At 44.3% G+C, this 21,852-nt stretch overlaps 1 protein-coding gene across 1 annotated transcript in view; it reads right to left on the reverse strand.

Moving 5' to 3' along the window:
* The window catches only part of LOC140245489 (receptor tyrosine-protein kinase erbB-4-like), a 178,432-nt gene that overhangs the window by 11,405 nt on the left and 145,175 nt on the right, over positions 1 to 21,852 (reverse strand). Inside the window, exons 19-24 of the mRNA XM_072325059.1 lie at positions 19,848 to 20,134; positions 6,765 to 6,900; positions 5,950 to 5,988; positions 4,465 to 4,674; positions 3,216 to 3,401; positions 1,103 to 1,258 (exon numbers count right to left, since the gene is read on the reverse strand). Of these exons, the coding sequence (XP_072181160.1) occupies positions 1,103 to 1,258; positions 3,216 to 3,401; positions 4,465 to 4,674; positions 5,950 to 5,988; positions 6,765 to 6,900; positions 19,848 to 20,134 (1,014 nt within the window). The remainder of the gene's footprint in view (positions 1 to 1,102; positions 1,259 to 3,215; positions 3,402 to 4,464; positions 4,675 to 5,949; positions 5,989 to 6,764; positions 6,901 to 19,847; positions 20,135 to 21,852) is intronic.

Genomic DNA, 21,852 nt, shown 5'->3' on the forward strand with positions numbered 1-21,852 from the left:
ACAGTATGTGGTGTCTCATATAAGAGCAATGTACAATAGCTCATCTTACACATGGATTATATCTGCAAATTTAGCCATAAATGGACAATGCATCCCATTCCCCTTTACTTCAGTCTTTACTGCACCTCCAATATCCTGCTGAATACTGCATTGAAAGCATGTCATTCAAGAGGTCAACGTCCTCCAAGGAATGCGTGCGCTGCACTCGATATAGACTCAAGAAGTACGGTTGAGAAAACAGGGTAGAATTTCATTTGAACGTTAAGAAAAAAAAAAAAGAACAGGAAGGATTCCAGGTAAAAATAACTTCCACGCTTTCCCTTAAAGAGAGCCTCGGGAGGAGTGGCGGGAGTTTTGTTTCCTGCCAACTCTGCGCAACGTCACTCTTGTCGCGAGAGCGGACATAAACAATGAGTAAGCAGGTCTCGAAATCGTCATTGTTGAGATCCGAGTGAGGTGTGGAAAAGGATTACGTACACCAGGAAGGTCGTCATCCCCTACACACTATGATTATAAAAACATCTGAGTTTCCTCTTCTCTTCATTTTCTGATAGCACCATTTCACTATGTGAGTACTTGTAAGCATGCCTGAAACACGTGTAAATTAACACAAAGTCACTCTCTCTCACACACACACACACACACAAATACATATTATTGGTATGCAAATAAATTTGCACCAGTCACAGGGAAGCCAACTTTGTGAACAACATTGTAGTATTCTTGGGGGTGAAAAGGTTTATCTTCAGAGGAAAAAACAGTCATTTTTGCCTTTCTTGCATGAGACATGTGTAGCAATACCATTTTGGGAAAACAGTATTCTCCACAAAACCTGCAGAATGTTTGCAAAAAAAAAAATTACACAAGAGAATGTAACCAAAAAGGAACAGCTGGTATCTCTGCTATCATCCTTTACTATCCCTGCCATATATGACTCATTTTCCTTCTAAGGGGCTGTGCACTCTTTAGAGTCAGTCAATGTCAGCGACACTCAATTCTACCAGTCCCCTTTGCTTTCTTCATCACGCCCACTCCAATTAAATACCTCCCCCCCCCCCCCACCATCACCACCCTACCCCACCTCCCCTCCTCTGGCACTCACTTTTCCTCCCTGCGCTTTGTACTCGTTCTCGTCGATGTCCAAGAACTTGGCCAGGCCGAAGTCGGTGATCTTGACCTGGGCGGGGCTCTGGACCAGAACGTTCCTGGCGGCTAGATCCCGATGGATCAGATGCTTCTCTTCCAGGTAGACCATACCCTGATGGCAGGAGGGCATAGAAGAGTTTTAAAAATGGATTCAAAGTGATAGACAGGCCCGGATGGATGGATGGATTAAGATATAGACACTTAATTTCAAACCAGGGAGGTATTTTGACAGAAATATATAAAACTGAGAATATGTTACAACAAATGGAAACTGTAGAACCAGATCCACCTTTCTTAATGCAAGAAACTTTTGGAAATTTTGTGAGGAGCCAAGATCTCAAAGTATAACGCACGTGGTCATGTTTGTCCACACAATGCATCGAATACCAGCGGCAATCTGCAAAAGTTTCATGCCGCAAAAAAGATTGTGGGCTCCAATTAATGAAAGTTTCATATGTTTCTGGCTTTTACATAAAGTAGACAGATTGGCTACATCAACAAGATTGATTGGTAGGATATACATTGTACATACAGACTGACAAGCAAAAAGACAGATAGACACACACATATGTGACCCGCTACAACAAAAGGATCCGAAAGTCGGGGGAGGATAATTTTCGAAGAATGGCATGACATTACTCCCTAACTCTTCTTCTTTAATTTCATGTATAGCACGACTCATGAAAGTACTCGGTTGCGGAGATATCGATGATTTTATTAGTGCATGTCAAGTGGTTGAAGAAATTAGAGTTTCGAGAAAAACGTCTTCAAAGTTTCCCTTCCAACGCTGTCATGATCAAGGGGAGACGTGAGAGTTTTCACCGCTTGACAATAGAAGGCATGCTCCTAGCGACCTCCGGGATGTTCATTCAAGCTTAGCGCCAGCGGTCTACGCATGGCCAATCAGTAATCAGGATGCTACGCACTGACCAATAAGATCACTTCCTCGTTGCTAGGGGCGGAGTCTTGCTGCGGCACTAAATCCAAATCTTCGGACACGTTTCTGTTACGTTGAAAGTCGGAAAATCATGGCCCAGAAAAATGCTGATTTCTTGCCTTTCCCTTGATCATTTAGCTTCAAAATTTTGGCAGATGATAGACAAAACATTAGACTACAAGATTATGCCAAAAACAGAAATCTGTTTGTTCTGACCAATTCTGATGATGTGACTTCAAACTCGATTTTTCTCGGCTCAGCCGTCAGCGACTTTAGGATTCTTTTGTTGTAGCGGGTCACATATACATAACTTATGTGTTTATGTATGCACATTTATACACAGAAAGACAAAAATAGATTGACAGAGCTATTTTACAAATTGACCTACATATCATGATACATAAAGAAATTTAGGGGCTAAAAGTTTTATGTTCACAGTATTCTTGTCATACTGCATTAAATGGCATTTGTCAAGGCTCAAACTAATGCTGCAATTACTCATAGGGGTCTCTTTTAAATATTCCAAAGGGAATACAACAATTCACTCCATATCATTTCATGTTTAATCACTCATTTCATTTCACTTCCATCCATTCATTCATTCATTCATTCATTCAATCATTCATTCATCCATTCATTCATTCATTCATTCATTCATCCATTCATCCATCCATCCACTCATTCATTCATTCATTCATCTATTCATCCATCCATCCACTCATTCATTCATTCATTCATTCATCCATTCATCCATTCATCCATCCATCCACTCATTCACTCACTCACTCATTCATTCATTCATTCATTCATTCATTCATTCATTCATTCATTCATTCATTCATTCATTCATTCATTCATTCATTCATTCATTCATTCATTCATTCATTCATTCATTCATTCATTCATTCATTCATTCATTCATTCATTCATTCATTCATTTCATGTCATTCATTCATTCCCTAACAATGAGTTGATAGCTAACTGCCCTAGGCACTCACATTTCTACACAGTGAACCATCTGAAACTTGTACACATTTACCCGAGACGGGTTACTGGATCAGTCTAATGAACAATACAATCAAAGTAAACAGACAGACAGACAGACAGACAGACTGACCAAACCACCACTGACCTTGGCAATCTGGTGGCTCCAGTTGAGGAGGTGGTGGGAGCCAATCTGCTCCTTGTGCTGGCGGACGTAGTCCAGCAGCGCCCCCAGCGGCATGAGCTGCGTGATGAGGGTCATGTTCTGGGCGATGCAGACACAGAGCAGACGCAGCAGGCACGGGTGGTCCACCGACGCCATCACCTTCGCCTCCTGCGGAAAACGGACGGACGGAGAGGCAGGAAATGATTAAGATACCATACAACCAGAAATTTTTGCATGCTTGAAACTTTCGCAAATTTCACTAGGAGCCAAGATTTGCCAAAGCAAAATGGCTACGAATGGTTTTGTTTACACAATGCAATGAATGCCAGCGGCAATTTGTGAAAGTTTAATGTTTCTAAAAGGACACCAGCTCCAATTCGAAGAAGTTTAATGCCACAAATGTTTCTGTTTTCCACAAGGTGCACAGACAATGAGTGATGAGGAAAACAGAGGTGGAAGAAGTACCCATTAAGATTAATTCAGAAGAGACAGCTAAAATTCCTGTTTTCCTCGATTCTCACAAATCCCATGAAAACAGGACAAGGCCTGCAGGGTTAATGCTGTATGAGTTTCTATAATTTCTCTGTTTGCTGTTTCTCGTTTATCTTTATGTGTGGGTATTATATAAAACGACTACTGTTTGACACTAAAAAATTATATACAGAATCTATGCCACAATTTGTATAATTCATAGAGCACACATACACAGGGCAAACATAAAGAAGTTGACGCAAGTTCAATGATGAAAGCATTTTGTGCTTCCTTTGCTGGATTTACTTTATCATCAGTTCAGAGACTCCAACCCAAAGCACCTTCTGATCTGGAGATTCTCCCGCCAGAAACCCCTAGCAAATGGGAGACTCCAAGTTAATGTGTGCGAAGCGCGAAGTTCCTAGGGTTATAGATGCTCTCTGGTGCTATCTAAGGCTTATTTTTGCAACATACGATAGCAATAAGTAAGAAATCCTTTCCAACGGGAGACATTGAGCCAGGGAGGGAGAAATTAAATCTCGAACGGGAGAACGGGAGATTTTGCAAAAATGGGTTTTCGGCGGGAGATCTCCCGTCGAAAACAGGAGAGTTGGAGTCTCTGTCAGTTTGGGAGCATGCAGGGTTATTATGGACTCCACAAGCTCTGTGCAGCACAAACACCCCTCTGGTTCTCAAACAGGGAACGTCCCTGTCCATCTGACACCCTCCTCCCCCTCCCCCACCCCTAACTCAAACTTACTTCCAGGAGCTCCTCTGCAGCACTGGAGGACACCTCACGCAGGGCCTTGATGGCTACCGGTATCCTGATCTTCTCGCCCTCCGGGATCCAGAGCCCCTTGTACACGGTGCCGAAGGCCCCCGAGCCCAGCACGGGCCCCAGCTTCAGCTCCGTGTCCTTGATGATCTTCAGCTGTGCCTGGTTCGGTGTCACGTTGCTCGGGGTCAGGGGCTGTGGGGAGGTTCAGGAAATGAAGAAAAAGAAGAAGAAAACAATATAGAGATTTAGCCCATTTCTGGTGACATTCTGAAATTCCCTTTGAATTTGTAATAGCTACCGATTCAGTGGGGGGTTCCCATTGGCAATGACCAACAAAAAGAACTAAGCTTGCATATCAAAAATTTGGCGACTCTCTGTTTGTGTAGTATTCAGTATCTCATGTGAACACCTCCATAAATCCTACACAATTTTGTGATATAGATATGAAAATAATTTTTTTTATTTTTTTAAATTTCTTTAAAACAAGTGGAATATCTTTTGCCGAGACACAGCACTATGCTATCATGCAGTCAAATATACAATGTATCATCTCTATTAACATTGCAAACAATTTTGAGATTGAGACCAAAATGAACATTACTGATTAAATTCCTCTTTTGGTAGCTTTACACACTGGCAGACAACATAATATGAACATACAAAACATAGCTAAACTTTGCAGTATCTTAACCCACGGAGGACGAGTCCCAAGTATACTAGGGCAAGTGACTATGGGAAATATTGACCGATTCTGTGACGCGCTATGTGTATTTTTGGCAAGGGCGCAGCCATAGTGGGTGTATCAGCCGACCCCCCCTCCGCACTCCCCCACCCCTCTCCCCACATTAGCACGCACGCAGAATGAAAAACTGCTTTAGCCAATAGGCGTCTCGTATACTGAGTGCGCGAATGCTTGCTAGTACGCGAACCTTTGTTACAAGTGCGTGATAAACATGTTGCCCCGGGGTGGGGGAGAGCAGGGGGGGTCGGCTGATACACCCACTATGGCTGCGCCCTGTGCCGTAAAATGTCTGCTGCCCTCAACGAACCCGAATCGGTCAATATGTGTTGTAGCAAAATCAGCTCATCCTCAATGGGTTAAAGGGACCAGAGCAGTCACAAATCCATCTTTATTTACTGCTCACTGAGGTACTGTACAATGTATGTTCAAAAACCAAGACTAGTGCAGGCCTGCCAGAACTGAATTGCCCATCAGCAAAATATGAGCACCAAATAGTGTACGCTCATCTGTAGCATGTATCCACTCATTTCGAGATTCTTCGGCTGTGTGTGTAGGGCCTACAGCTGTGCACAATTGACTACGAGGATTTTGATGGTAGCCTAGATGAGCAGACCTTTTGAACTACGTCATCTCTCCAAGTTCTAGTCTTTTTTTAATCGGACAATTGCCAGAACATGCAGATGACCTAGTTTGGATTCAAACTGTGATCAAATAAGGTTACTCACCCCTCCGCCATAGTCACTGCTTTTGATATCGTGCAAATCCTGTGAAAGATGAGAAGGGGAGAAATAAGAATGCATTATGAAATGTTTGAATAGTAGATTATCATTAATGGTTATACGCACTTGTATAGGAATATATTCTACTTCACATATCGGTTCAACGTGACATGACCTTGGTATTGCATATACACTTGTATGTATGCTAAAACCCTCATCCATGCATATACATAGGTGTATATGGAAATCATATACATTGTATGCACGTATATTTACTTAAGTATTCATGTATGTATGTGTTAAGCAGTGTGTGTGTGTATGAATGTGTGAAGTATAAATGTAGTGTATGTGTGTATGTAGGCCTATGTGAGTACTCACTAGGCCCTGTACTTATGTAAGTACATTTCATATGCAACTGTATGTTCAATAATGAATAATGATTATACAGTGATATTAGGATATTGTATACGCCGAATATTTCGTGAGGTTTTTATTTTTGCACATTTTGTGAGTCATATGCTATTCGAAAAATTAAAGACACATGAAAATATTGACCCTGATCCCGATATGAATATGACGTATGCATATACAATTCTCCGTTCAGTACAGGACTCCATGATCGCAACTTTAACCACTCGCGAAATTGTTGGGAAGTCCCGATTCACTCAAATTTAGACTAGCTGAATATGTGGCGTATGCAGCAGACAGATGTCCAGTATTCTATTTATCTCTACATTCATTTCTATCAATCATTATTTGGGCAGGAAGTGTGTTATGTTGTCGAAGTAGAAATGTTGTGGAAAACTTCCTAATATACTCACGATGTTTGGTGGGATGTCGATGTACATGTTGTTCTTCGTGTGCCGCCGGTACCAGCAGGCCAAGAGGAAGATGATGAAGAGAAGGAGGCCTCCGGCTACGCCTATCGCTGCCATGACGCCGACCGGCATTGGGGAGCTGTTGAGTTGTTGCGTTTCACTGCATTAGTCATTGGTTTATTCATTCATTCACAGAGGGCGTCATTTATTGTATGGCAAAATGTATTCACAGTGACATGCACACGAATATACAGTACAATCAGTTTATTCATTCATTCATAGAGGTCGCCATTTTGTATGGCAAAAATGTATTCACATTGACATGCACACAAATATACAGTATAAACATAGGTATTTATTCCCACGACAATGCACATTTCCATTATATTTCAGTGGAGACATTTGAAGAGAGAGCCATTTGCAAAATATGTGCCGTTATGGCACAAATTAAAGATCCCATTAAAGACATCAAACAAATTGCCAGCAAATTGATATTCAAATCGACAGAAAGAGTAGGCAGGCAAAAGTGACAGAGAAAGAGACAAAAATAGATGAAATTGCATTTCAAAAAGCATGATTGAATTTGCATTAATATCCAGCAGTCCCAGTGTTAAAGCAATGCATTTGGAATGTGATGTGCATTGATTGAAAATTTGGACCACATTGAATAATTAAAATATTAGAAATCCACTCGCCAAAATATTGTCAGCAAAATTTGTCAGCAAATTACCATGAGAGACAGGGGAATATTTAAAAAAAGAAATACCCGAGAAATAAAGAAAAATTGATAAAATCCAACAGAGAGAGAATTATAAGACCAAACCAGAGGACCATTATTATGGTGTCAGGAAGTGCCAAATTGGCAATGCGAGGAAGGAGAGTGCAGGTGCAGGGGGTGACGATGAGAGGTCGTGGTGGCATACACAGATGGTCAATAGCGCGCAGGTGTTGTTTATGTACGTGTTTGTCGCAGAGGTCGATTGGACGGGGTCACACAGCGGAAGGGCGAACAGACACAGACGCACAGAAGGACATTATCGTGACATACAAAAAGACAAGACAGACAGACGGACAGACAAAAGGTGAGAGACAACATTAGAGCTGCTTCTTCAGACAGAGTCGATTTCACGTAATTGAAGGTATGGATAAAGATGAAAACATAATGCCATGATGTGTTAAACGTCCTAGATGCTCCATTGACTCGATATGTCTGATAAATTTCTTGGACCCCGTTTACAGTGTGGGCCAGGGCCGAGCCGCGGCCAAGCCACGGCCAAGCCACGGCCAAGCCCAGCCTCAATTGCGGGGCCGAGCCCCGCAATTTTGTCCGTTTACACTGCCGGGCTCGGCCACGCTTTTGATTGAAACCTTTCAATATTTTGTCGTAGTGGCGCTCTGCTTGTAAACAAACGCAATTTGGTATAGTCTGGTTTTCAGACTCTTTGCCAACTGGATTCCGTGGCGACGAAGTCGCCGTTCAGGCAAAGGCCTTTGCCGAAGGAAAAAATTGTTTGCAGGACAAAACCACCTTAAACTATACTAGTTTTTGACGTTGAGGGGGTTAATATCCTGAATAGTGAAATAGTACAGGTAGAGGGTTTGGAAGCCAGACTAAAATTGGCCGCGGATTTGGCCCAGTTTGCGTTTACACTGAGAAAAGGCTGGGCTCGGCCGCGGCTGAGCCGCGCATTTGGCCCCCTCCAGAGCGTGGCCAAATGCGAGGCCAATTTGGGCCTCGCATTTAGCCTTTTGCGCGTTTGCACTGAAATGAAGGTGGGCTCGGCCGCGGCCGAGCCTCGCACTGTAAACAGGGTCAAACTAAATGCATTGATTGAAATATAAATCTTTGCTTGGTGAGGATTTTTCTCATTTCACATTATTGGTACTGACATTAAAAAAAAAATGTTTTAAGAAGGAAAAGTAAAGGGATAAAGAAGACATGAAAAGTATTGTAATGAAATGACGATTAAGTAGATTGCGTACAAGTATGTTGTGTATATAGCTTACGTGTACGTGTATTGGAAGGGCGTGCGCGCTCGGCAACTAATTATAGTACATGACAATGTGTAAAGGGCGGACGCGCTTAGCGCTCGTAGTATGCTATGGGTATATCTGCGAGCGCGTCCGCGTAGTTGGGGAGAGTTGCTGAGCGTTCACTACAGCGGACGGACGTGCTGTCTGAATTCTCTCCGGCAGACTAATCGTCACCTACGAGTTACCATAGGGTTACGTGTGTAGGTGTTAGGTGCTAGGCGTCGGCTTCAGGCACCCACTTTGTGTCGACTGGATCGTCATATACGGTAATAAAGTTCTTTATCTTCATGAACTCGTTATGATTCGCGTGATTTAGTGTGATCAATTCTGCGATTATGATGTGGCGTGGTTTGTTGGCGTGATTTTTAACGTAAAGGCCGTGACCGTAGAGCCTACATAGAATACATCGTATATAAGATACTGTCTACTGAATGTTCAGAGAGAGAGAATCTAGAAGATACTTACGGTTACGTTACATTTTGGCGGCAGCGGTGGGATGCAACAACGGTATACAGATACTCATTATCTATATTAGTCTACGATTTACGGCAGAAGATGTCAGAAAGACGTCGGCAACATCGCCTACATCGACGCCTGTGTCGCCCGCAGTAGCACTGACGCCTACCATATCTCAATGTACACAGAGTGCGCCTAGTAGCGCCTAACAACGGGAGAGTGCGAGTACAACACGGCGCCTGGCAGACGCGCCTAGATGACACGGCGCCTAGTTACGTGCGCCTGCCAGTATTGTGACGTGTTGGCATAGGTTATATTGCGCCTTACCAGTAGAGCGCATGTGTCACCTTCTGCAGGAGCGCCTGTGGAAGTAGGTTACGCCTACTACTGTAGTATATGTACGATATATTCGCTACGCATATATTTGTATATTCCAGTGAGGTATATAGAGCGCCTATGTAGAGCGCTACATACGCCTTCTCAGTTTAGTGCGCCTTTTGTGTAGAGCGCTATAGGCCCCCACGGCTTCTTGTAAGTCCTCGTTCTGGCTCTCTATAGTGTGTTGCATAGTTATGTGGCGCCTATAGAATGCAGGTTGAAGAGAAATAGGGCGCCTTCTATATGAAGAGCAGCCATATTGGGCATGTCGAGAAATAAGCGCCTACTGTATTGTTAAATAATGTGAACGGCTCTCAAGGCAAGCTATAAAAAAAAAGAGTGCCACTGACTTTAGAGCGCCTGTAATATACAGACACTAAATTTGTTAATGCGCCTTCAAGGTATAGTAGCATAGCGTTACATAAAGTTCCACTTAAAGATTTTCGGATGTGGGTGCCTCAGTTTGAAATGAAGGACTTGTGCGCCTACGTCATTTAGATACAGTATAACGTACATACGACTATAGCTTTTTACTTCCATAGATACTGATAGATAGAGCGTGTTAAATGGTTCTTCAGTATATAGCGTTTACATGACGCCTACATATAGGTGTACCTTTTGACACTGCGCCTACCAAGCGGCTATTGTATCACTCTACAGCGCCTACAGAATAATAGTTGAGTTTAGTTTCTATACGACAATCTAAGTGGAAGAAAATGGCGACAGGAAAAGTCTCAGCTGAGGATGAGCTTGACGTTCTCACAACGGAGTTGAAGCAAAGTGAAGACAACCTACAACAGTCGAAGGAGGAAAACGATTTGTTGCTAGAACAGAACCGTTTGCTCAGACTGCAGATTGAACAATTGACACTAGGAGTGGCCGCAGATGGCAAAGTGACACCCCCAACCTCTTTGCCGCAATCGGCATTCTCCGTACCTGATTCTCAGAACAAGGTGAAAAGGGTAACAGACGATCTCGCTGATATTCAGCTTTCAGGATGGATGCCTAAAGCAACTTCAACGACAGATAATCGTTCACGGAGAAGGGTAAATGTAGATGGAGGAGTGCGAGTCGGTCAGGGAGGATTCCCAGAGCTTGGTAAAGCAACGGAAGAAGTGAACCTCGATGCTGTCACAACCACTCGAAAAGATGATACCAGACATGGTTCCGAATCACCTCAATTCAGACAGAATTGCATGCCACTGAGGAATCTCTCCAAGCCAAATATTCTACCAGAGAAATCCGACGGGAAGACATCTTGGAGGGACTATTTCAAACATTTTGAGGCGTGCAAAGAAGCCAATAATTGGCAAGATGCGGAAGCTAAGGTGTTCTTGGCGGCGAGTCTTCGGGGCCAGGCAGTGAAGGTACTTGGGGATGATTCTTCCTTGCAGTACAAGGAGTTGGTGCGGCTTCTGGACAAACGATTTGGACCAGGGCAGTTAGCAGAAAATTATCTGCTCGAATTACGGTTCAAGCGTCAAGGACCCAAGGAATCACTGCAAGAACTCGGACAAGTGATACGAGAAATGTCAACTTTAGCTTACCCAGAGCTCTCTGAAGAAGCACAGGACCGTCTGGCTAGAACACATTTCACAGAGGCTATTGAGGACCAGGCGATCAGAGAAGGTGTGTTCCGGGCCAGGCCCGTGTCCATGGACGAAGCTATTCAAGCTGCATTAGCGACAGAAAACTTCTTGAGGTTAGAGGAGCAACGCAATGGCAGGGGTCGAAGTTATTTGAAGCATGCACGAGTTGCAGATGACAAGGAGAAGGATTCGATGTCCCTGATTTGGGAGGAAATGAAGAAGTTAAAAGACGCAATAGGAAAGCAAGCAAGAGAACACGCAGCGAAAAAATCGGAAGGTAGCAACCGTAGTGGACAGAAGAACTCAGGTCGAAGTCAAGAGTGTTATAACTGCCACGAGTTTGGACACTTTGCTAGAAACTGTCCTAAACGGGCTGCTGAGAAAACCTCCTCGGGAAACGACAACCAGCCAACTCTGGAACCCGAGAGGAGGCTGTAGGAGGTACAGGGTTCCAGCCAATCAGAACGGGACAAAGGAATACCACGACATCTAAAGGAGGTGATCACACAATATTTCTTCCAAGAGGGTGTGCGAAAGGTGGACTCTATGTCGACGTACAGGTACGAGGAGTTAAAGCATTACTCCTGGTCGATACTGGGGCAACTGACACAATTCTCTCCTCATCTATGTACTATAGGATACCACATGGACAGAGGCCGAATTTGAGCTCATTTGAAGCTGATGTACGGAATGCCGATGGGAGTGAAATGGAAACCATGGGCAGTGCCATCATGGAAGTGAAAGTGGGGCACAGTGTTTGTACATCACGTGTTGTGTTTGGTGATACAGGGAATCTAGAAGGAATCCTTGGGATGGATTTCCTGTTGGAAACACAAGCCCGCGTAGACCTCCGAGATATGCGTCTGGAACTTAATGGTGAGAAGATCCAGTGCAAGAGCAGGTATGGCGACAGAATTTGCAGGAGAGTGGTTGTTAGTTCTACGACAAGCATACCTCCTGGCCATGAAGCTTTGATTTCGGGGTTAGTGAGAGGGCGACCTGAGGAGCTTGGTCTCGGACTGGTGGAACCAAATGAGAAGAGTGAGATAGTAAGCAAGGGAGTAATTGTGGCACGAGTAGTAGCATCGGCACAAGGTAATATCGTACCTGTTAGAGTCTTCAACCCAGGAGAGAGAGTGTGTGTGGTCAGAAAGGGAACAGCTGCTGGGTACTTCACTCCTTTAGAAGCAAGTGATGTGGAGGAAGTCAACACAGACTGTTTTGAGAGACAACAGGAAGTCGAAGTCCCTGAACACTTGAGCGATTTGTTGAAACAAAGTTTGGAAGGGGTTGATCCACTATTTCACTCTAAGATCGCGAAACTGTTGAGTGATTACCAAGACATTTTCTCCAAGTCTGACGAAGACATCGGGTATACAAACCTAATTCAGCACCACATTGAAACGGGCACCACATCACCTATTCGACAACGCCCAAGACGGTTTCCCCCCAAGGAGCAAGATGAGGTGGATCGACAAGTGCAGAATCTGCTCAAAACAGGTCGGATTGAACCATCAGATAGTCCCTGGGCATCGAACATTGTCCTAGTGCGGAAGAAAGATGGGACTAAGAGGTTTTGCGTGGATTATCGCAAACTTAACAATGTGACAATCAAAGATGCGTATCCTATTCCACGAATTGACGACTCCCTAGATTCTTTGGCAGGTTCAACATGGTTCTCAACCTTGGATCTTGCTTCAGGATACTGGCAAGTTGGTATGGACGATGAAGCGAGGAAGAAATCTTCATTTGTTGTCAGAGGAGGGCTGTACTCTTGGCGAGTCATGCCGTTTGGTTTGTGTAATGCACCTTCAACCTTTGAACGCCTCATGGAACGTGTTCTCTCTGGACTCCATTGGAACATCTTACTAGTCTATCTAGATGACATCATAGTCTTTGCGAGAACAATTGATGAAGAGCTAGCACGTCTGGCTACAGTGTTTCAAAGATTGCGGGATGCTGGTCTGAAACTGAAACCAAAGAAGTGTTTCCTCTTTCGTCGAAGCGTTCTATATCTTGGGCATACCGTGTCATCAGAAGGGGTATCGACAGACCCAGACAAGATAAGAGTCATCAAGGATTGGCCAACCCCTACCTGTGTGAAAGAGGTGCAGAGTTTCCTTGGCCTTGCCTCGTACTATAGGAGATTCATCAAGGGATTCTCATCTATCGCTCGCCCTCTACATCAGTTGACAGAGAAGGGACGAGATTTCATTTGGACAGATGACTGTGAGCAAGCCTTCAGGATCCTTCAAGACCACCTTGTGTCGGCTCCAATCTTGGCGTATCCAGACCCTGGAAAGGAGTACATCCTTGATACGGACGCAAGCAATGTCGGCATTGGTGCGGTCTTATCCCAAGAGGTGGATGGGAAGGAACGGGTGATCGCATACGCGAGCAAGACTCTGACAAAAGCAGAAAGAAACTACTGTGTGACAAGGAGGGAGTTGCTTGCCATAGTTGTCTTTCTTAAGCAATTCCGCCAATATCTGTACGGCAGTAAGATCACAGTCAGGACTGATCACGGGGCACTGAAATGGCTTCTCAACTTCCGTGATCCACAAGGACAGATGGCCCGTTGGCTTCAGGTCATAGCTGAATACGATTTAACCATTGTCCATAGGGCAGGTCGCTCCCACGCGAATGCTGATAGTCTCTCCAGACGTCCATGTGGGACTTGCCGACAATGTGATTGTAATCTCGAGGGCTCGACTGGACTAGTTTCACACTTGAGAGCACCCCCCTTACCGGAAAGTGACAAAGGACAAGCGGGTCATAGTTCTTCAGAACCTGAATCAAACTTGAGAGCCGATGGTGTATCTGACCGCAACTACGTTCCTGCAGTAGAAGTAAAGGCTGTGACTGCTCAGCCGAATGTTACCACCGCAGACATAAAAGCTGCACAGTTGGAAGACTCATCCATGAAGTGGATCATAGAACGTAAGGAGAAATCTGACCCAAGACCAGACTGGTCAGAGATGGTAGGCAAACCTGGAACTGAGAAGACATATTGGCGAATATGGGATCAGTTGGAGTTGAAGAGTGGTGTATTGTGCAGAAGATGGGAATCAGACGATGGAGGCGAGGTGAGATGGCACAGAGTCCTACTGGAAAGTCACCGGAAAGCAGTTGTCAGAGAACTGCATGGTGGTGCCACAGGAGGCCATCTCGGTATGAATAAAACCATCGCAAAGGTGCGCATGAGATTCTACTGGCCCAGTATGGATGCGGACATCAGGTCAGTGGTTAGAACATGCAACATGTGTGCCAGCAAGAAAGCTCCCAATGCTCACAAGAAAGCACCGCTACAACAAAGGCCAGTAGGAATGCCAATGGAAAGAGTTGCTCTGGACATAGTCGGACCTCTACCGGAGACGGAACGGGGGAATAGATACATCCTTGTCGTTGGGGATTACTTTAGTAAGTGGATGGAGGCTTACCCAATAGCAGACCAATCAGCAGAGACGGTAGCAAACAAGTTCGTGCAAGAGTTTGTGTGCCGATTTGGAGTTCCCTTGACGTTACACTCTGATCAGGGCCGAAATTTTGAGTACCGAGTGTTCAAGGAGATGTGTCGGATTCTAGGCATCGAAAAGACCCGTACGACACCTTACAATCCGAAGTCTGACGGCTTGATTGAGAGATTCAATCGAACTCTAATAACCATGGTATCGTTGATGATCAATCCACTTCAGAGGCAGCGTGACTGGGATGAAAAATTGCCATTAGCTCTTCTTGCTTACAGGTCTGCCCCTCAGGACTCTACAGGCGAGACGCCTAACATGCTGATGCTTGGGCGTGAGACACGTCTGCCGATAGACCTCACGACAGAGGTACTTCAAGACGAGCAGACCGAGGACGAACTGCAGACGGACTATGCGGAAAATCTTCGAAGACGCATGGGCTTAGCTCATGCAAGGGCAAGGAAGAATCTTCAAAAGAGCGCTAGACACCAAAAGATGACTTACGATAAGACTGCTGGTAAGAGAGACCTAAAGGTGGGGACATTCGTCTGGTGTTTTAACGCAGCCAAAACTAAGGGCTTGTCACCAAAACTCCAGAGGAAATGGCAAGGACCTTACCTTATCATCCACAAGTTATCAGATGTCACTTACAGACTTCAAGCAAAACCCCAGGGGAAGATGATGGTTGTCCATGCAGATCGCCTGAAACCGTATCAGGGCGAGGAGTTAGAAACGTGGAACCAAGAACCAGGCACAATACCAAAGCAACAAGACGTCGATTCGTCAGAGGGCGAACTAGCAATTCCAACAGCAGCACCACTTATCGAGTCAGAAGTTCCTGGTCTAAGCACCATGGATGTAAACACTGCTGTGGACCACCAACAGGAATACCATAATCAATCACCTATTGTGCGTCAGACTCCTGCATCAGCAGCTCGTAGGAATCCACAGAGACAGAGAAGAGAACCAAAGCGGTTGATTCAAGAAATATAATGCTCAGTCATTTTTATACTAAGCCACTAAGCCGATGTGATGCATCTGTGGTCATTTGCTGTTTATATTGGATTACACTTGACTTGACCACAGGTCTTCAGGACAGTAAAGATGTGTCCTGTTTGTTTGTTTTTTGTTCTTAATTGTACAGGTATTTCACTATGGTTCGGTACGAGAGCGCCACCTTGAAGTGCTACACTTGTCGACGCTTCTTTCGTCATCGACGAAGTTTAATGCGGCATATAGATGTGGAGCACCGCAGGCCAATGTCCTATCAATGCGACCAGTGTGAGTGTGCATTCAATCGAAGGGACAATCTTCAGGCCCACATTAGGCACCGTCACCAAGGAAGGGATCGTCGTGGGGTAGGAAGCAGGAGTCAGGGCGGCATGTTTCCAGAGCGCCCGTCTGCTAGACAGGGACGGACTGAGCCTGTGGCGAGCAGGAGGGAAGAATCGGGAATTGAAATTCTTGTGTCGCCATCAACTAGGAAGGCTGTCGATGAAGAGCCGACGGAAGCGCTGCCATCGAAGGAGGCAGCGAACGGCCCGGCAGAGATTTCTGATGGCGAGGAACGTGCAGTTCATCTGGATGAAACCGAGCCTGTTGGTGAAGAGGCTGAGCTGCATCAGGCCCAGGTACAGCCAGCTCGACAATCTTCCGTAATTGTTCGTCCCCCTTTGAGTGGAAAGCCGAGGGGAATGATGGCTCTCATTCAGGATGGAGCAGCATTCACAGACTCATCTGAGGAAGAGGAAACGGAAGAGGCTGAGGGTGATGGGATTGGGAACGGAAATGCGCCAATTTTGAGAGCGACTCAGGTTGGCCGTCCACTGCAGGAGCTAAGCGTCCACAAGCTGACTCCCGGTCAATTGCTCAACGTCAGTGAGCAAACCTCCAGTACAAGCTACAGTGGTGACGATAAGGTGTTTGAGGAGCATAAGGAACGGCGCTACCAAGTGATAGTGCTGCGACGGGCTACGGTACATACGTCTTCTCCTCCCACGAAGGTCCGCAAGCTGACACGGGGAGAGGTCGGATCTCCAATGAGCACCTCCCAACTTGAAGAGGCATGCGTCGGCCGAGTCTACCGCATCAAAGAGACAGCGAAACGCCAGACCTACAATGACGGAAATCTCGTCTTCCAGGAGGACATGACCACCGTGTATGACGTTAGTCTGGACGCAGGATTCCTTGGAGCTTGTTAAATGGCATTAAAGAAGGACATGTGAACTTTAAGGGACGCTGTACTCAGCTTTTTTGTTGCAAAGACTGTTGCTTTTCTTTCTTGTTGTGTAACAATTTATACACATCAATTTTTATCAGTTTCAGGTAAACATTCTTACCTTGAAAGTTCCTACGAGAACTTGTATCTGAACATTTCCGATAAGTACAGTTGTAGTTAAAAGTTGAGGTTGAGAAACGTTTCCGGCCTATAGAGGGCGGTGGTAGTCACGTGGCATGGAGATGTAATTAACACGGAGAATAACATGTTTACAAAGTGTTCTATGGAGTCAAAAGACATTTCATGATGTTGTACGAAGTGTGAGGTTATGAAGTCTTTAATGTTTTAGAATGTTTGATTGTCTTCCACAGTTGTCATGGTGACAAAAAGATTTTATTGTTGAACTGTTGCACTATAGCGTTCTAACAATGATGCGTATTCGGAGGACTAGTGATACGGAACAGTGAAACATTTTAATACCTCATCAATTTTGCTTTTTGAGGGGCTGAAACCCGATACATGCTGGTAGCAAGTGCCTCGTTAGCAGAGGAGTTCCTATAACGTTTGAAATGTTGAAACACTAGCTTGTGTAAATACGTGTATTCAGTAATTTCTTGAAGGAGAGAATGTGTTTTTGTAACATATCCATGTGTACTTAGTTGTATGGCATGATTACAAGAATATAAGTGAAGAGGCTGCTAGGCTAATTGCTTGGAAGGAAACATAAAAAAAAAAAAAAAATCGGTGTTCGGGGTTGGTCGTTTTATTATTCAAACAAGCCATGAGATAGATAGTCAAGGGACTGACTATTCTAAGGGAGGGGCAATGTAATGAAATGACGATTAAGTAGATTGCGTACAAGTATGTTGTGTATATAGCTTACGTGTACGTGTATTGGAAGGGCGTGCGCGCTCGGCAACTAATTATAGTACATGACAATGTGTAAAGGGCGGACGCGCTTAGCGCTCGTAGTATGCTATGGGTATATCTGCGAGCGCGTCCGCGTAGTTGGGGAGAGTTGCTGAGCGTTCACTACAGCGGACGGACGTGCTGTCTGAATTCTCTCCGGCAGACTAATCGTCACCTACGAGTTACCATAGGGTTACGTGTGTAGGTGTTAGGTGCTAGGCGTCGGCTTCAGGCACCCACTTTGTGTCGACTGGATCGTCATATACGGTAATAAAGTTCTTTATCTTCATGAACTCGTTATGATTCGCGTGATTTAGTGTGATCAATTCTGCGATTATGATGTGGCGTGGTTTGTTGGCGTGATTTTTAACGTAAAGGCCGTGACCGTAGAGCCTACATAGAATACATCGTATATAAGATACTGTCTACTGAATGTTCAGAGAGAGAGAATCTAGAAGATACTTACGGTTACGTTACAGTATGATAGGCAGATAGATAGAAAAATGAATGAATGAATGAATGAATGAATGAATGAATGAATGAATGAATGAATGAATGAATGAATGAATGAATAAATAAATAAATATATAAATACATAAATAAATAAATAAACAAACAAGAGAGGATATGAAAAGGGTACGAAAGGAAAGGCATGGAATGGGGACAATAAAGGAGTGAGGGGAAAAGGGGGGAGGGGGTAAAATAGGGAGAGGAAAAGGAGGGAGAAGGGAAGGGGCTTGGAAGGGTAGTGAAGGAGGATAGAGAAGGAAGTGTGATAGAGAGGAGAAAGGAGGGGGGAGTGGAGGGGGAGGGAGGAAGGGGAGGAAGGGATGGGGAGGGTGGGATGGGAAGGGAAAGGGAGGAGGGGTGGAAAAAGGTGGGATGGGGAGGGGAAAGGGGGAAGGGGGAAGGGGTGGGGAAAGGGGGAAGGGGTGGGGAAAGGGAGGGAAAGGGAATGGGAAAGGGAAAAGGAAGGGGAAGGAAGGGTGAGGAGGGGAAGGGCAAATAAGGGTGGAGAAAGGGGATGAGAAAAGGGGTAGATAAAGGGTAAGAAAAGGAAGGTGAGGTGGGGTAGGGGTGGGAAAATGTGAGGAAAGTGAAGAGAGGGGAAATGGTGGGAAAGGGCAAGGAGGGGGAAAAATTTTGTGATGACATGGAAAAGAAATGATAAGGTGATGGTGCCCCTGATAGCTGGAAGGCAGGGTGGGGAAGAGAAATATCTACATTGCGTGTGCTTTAGGATTATTTAAATGACATTCTAGTGCACTAGGTATGTGGCAAAAGCAACAGTGGTTAAGACAAGGTTTTGCAAAGTATCAAACATCGCTCAACCTGCTCGTCACTGACAGAAATAAATGGGCTGTCCCCTTGGCTTGGAATAATTTTCTATTCAACTTCAGCAAACAACAAAGAAGCCCTTCTGAACAATGATAACATTTATGTTTTGTGTAAGTAAAGTACCACATCTCAGCTACATTTCACTGAAAATTGTCCCATTATCATGATCATTTTTTTCATCATATTTTCAAACACTGGTTAGCAAGGATGGCTGTTGACTCATAGAGCCCTTCTTATCACACATAATTGATTTGTGTGTGTGTGTGTGTGTGTATATGAGTCATAACAGAGAATCTTCTTTTAAATCATCAATTTTACCTGCCCAGTTGGTTCCATGAGAAATATTGGGCAGTACTCAGGAAAAATGAGAAGGGTGTACGTACACCTTTGGAACTCTTACGACAGAAATGCAACTGCTTATCATCAATAATTTTATTATAAGCATCCTAGAAAACCCTCTGGAGTTGTTGTTGTTTTTTCAGGCTGCAGACATTACTGCACAAGTTATTGCCTGTAATGTCAACACATTCAAGATGAATCAATCTGATATGAGACATACGTCTGAGGAGAATAAGCACCTAGATGCAGAGTTTACATTTAGCAAGGCTTAACAGTACACCAGAAGTAAAACATGAAGTAAAACATGAAGAAAAGATGAGCAGAAAAAAAACCAACAACAACACCAAAAACATGTACTTACCCGGAGGGGTTAGTGCTGCGGGAGGGGTCGACATACAAAACGCAGGTGCCGTTCACCTCCTCCTCGCCGGCGTGGCACCGCTGGTAGCAGCCCCCTTGCCACTTGACGTTGCGGCAGCTGAAGCATCCCTCGTGGGATCCGTTGTGGCAGCCCTCCAGGCACTCGGCGTGGCATGGGGTGCACACCCGGTTCCGGTTCGGGTAGTAGAGGGGCTTGCACGATGCGCCGCAGATGTACGGAGACAGCTGGTAGGGGTAGTCCTTGGGACATTCTGGGGCGCAGAAGAACTGAGATGCACCAAAGAAAATGTGAAACTCGTGAGATATCTAAATTAGTAGGGCAGATATGTAACAAAAAAATGGTCCAAATGCTCACATCCGGCGGAAAAATAGGGGTATTTTGGGGCGCTGATTTCAAAAATTGCCGGATCCAAGAGATCTGACCACGGGGTCAGCCGCCATTTTGAATTCCAATATGGCCGCCATCCCAAAACATATTTAAAGTTCCCTATCTTCAGTTCTAAATGACCTGTGATGCCAAAATTTGGTATACAAGAGCATTATAACATGCTGAATTTTATGACAGATTGATTTGAAGTGCCTGACAAACATAGAATGGCCGCCATTTTGAATTCCAAGATGGCTGCCTCGACGAAAAGGTTAAAATCCTTTTCTCAAATTCTAAGTGATGAGTGACGCGGAAATTAGCTGCAAACAGGTATTTTTACATGCTGAGTAAAAAAATGGAATAATATGATGTGTCTGACAAACGCAATGCCCGCTATTTTAAATTCCAATATGGTTGCCAAGACAAACATCATGACTAACATTCACAAGCACGCCAAAAAGTGCAGCAAAAATAAAGCATAATGCCCCTTTCACTGACGTCACAATGTAAATACAATAGCGCGCACTCAATCACTTACAAATGCGCGCTCAATCAGGTAGCCTAATTTACAAACCTGAGATAGAAATTTTCCACACTCCAACATGGCAACTTTGTAGGAAAATTCAAATTGGCTGCCGCGCAGCTAATCAGACATATCAAATAAGTCTGTTATTGAAGGGGTCATATCACCATGCTTCTATGTATCAAATTTTTAATGGCCTATTTTATTCAGAACTGAAGATAGGGATCTTTGACGGCGGCCATATTGGAATTCAAAATGGCGGCCGACCCCGTTGTCAGACCTCTTGGATCCAGCAATTTTTGAAATCAGCGCCTCAAAATACCCCTATATGCAAAGTTTCATATTTTCCGCCGGATGTGAGCATCTTTTTCCCATATCTGCCCCACTAAATTGCTATAATATGGGAAAGTGAGGAAAATGCATTTCACCCAGCTGGTTGGACTTTCCAGCATTTTCTATGCTCATGTTTTGTTGGTTTTTTTTTTTTTTTTTTTAGGGGGGGGGTTCAAAGAAGTAACTATTATATTAGCAATTAGTTATGAAATTTTAATTTCTTTAGTGAGTACTTGAATGATAGCTGTGGGAAAGACCCACAATATTTCCGTTCATCTTCTCCACAGCTGTCAGTCAAGTACAAATACCCAACATGGGCATCCCATGAACAACTGCAAGGAATATCAACACTGAGCTCCATCCCCCAACCTTCCCCCCTCCCCCCCCCCCAATAAAAAAAAAAAAAATCTTTATTCCCATATAGCATGATGATCGACATCTTCAAAAGATATTGAAAACTGTGTCTAATGATAAGTTAAAACTTCATATCAATTTTTGGAATGACAAAATGTGATTGGTCAATGCCTCACTGTAGCTCTGGTCTACTGCAAACACGAAAATTTTCACAGTACACAAATGAAGGGTTTGTTCGCAAAAACCGATAAGTCCATATTTGCCAAATGGAGATATTTGCGATTAAAGGTCAAGAAAAATAAAGAGAATAATAAGAAAATTTTTGCTTGTTTTGACCATAACTTCACAAATGTACCTTTATATGTAGTGACCAATATATCATTTAAAAGGTATTATTTTGTACTTTAT

This window comes from Diadema setosum, chromosome 22, assembly GCF_964275005.1.
Source record: "Diadema setosum chromosome 22, eeDiaSeto1, whole genome shotgun sequence".
NCBI classification, from domain to species: Eukaryota; Metazoa; Echinodermata; class Echinoidea; order Diadematoida; family Diadematidae; genus Diadema; species Diadema setosum.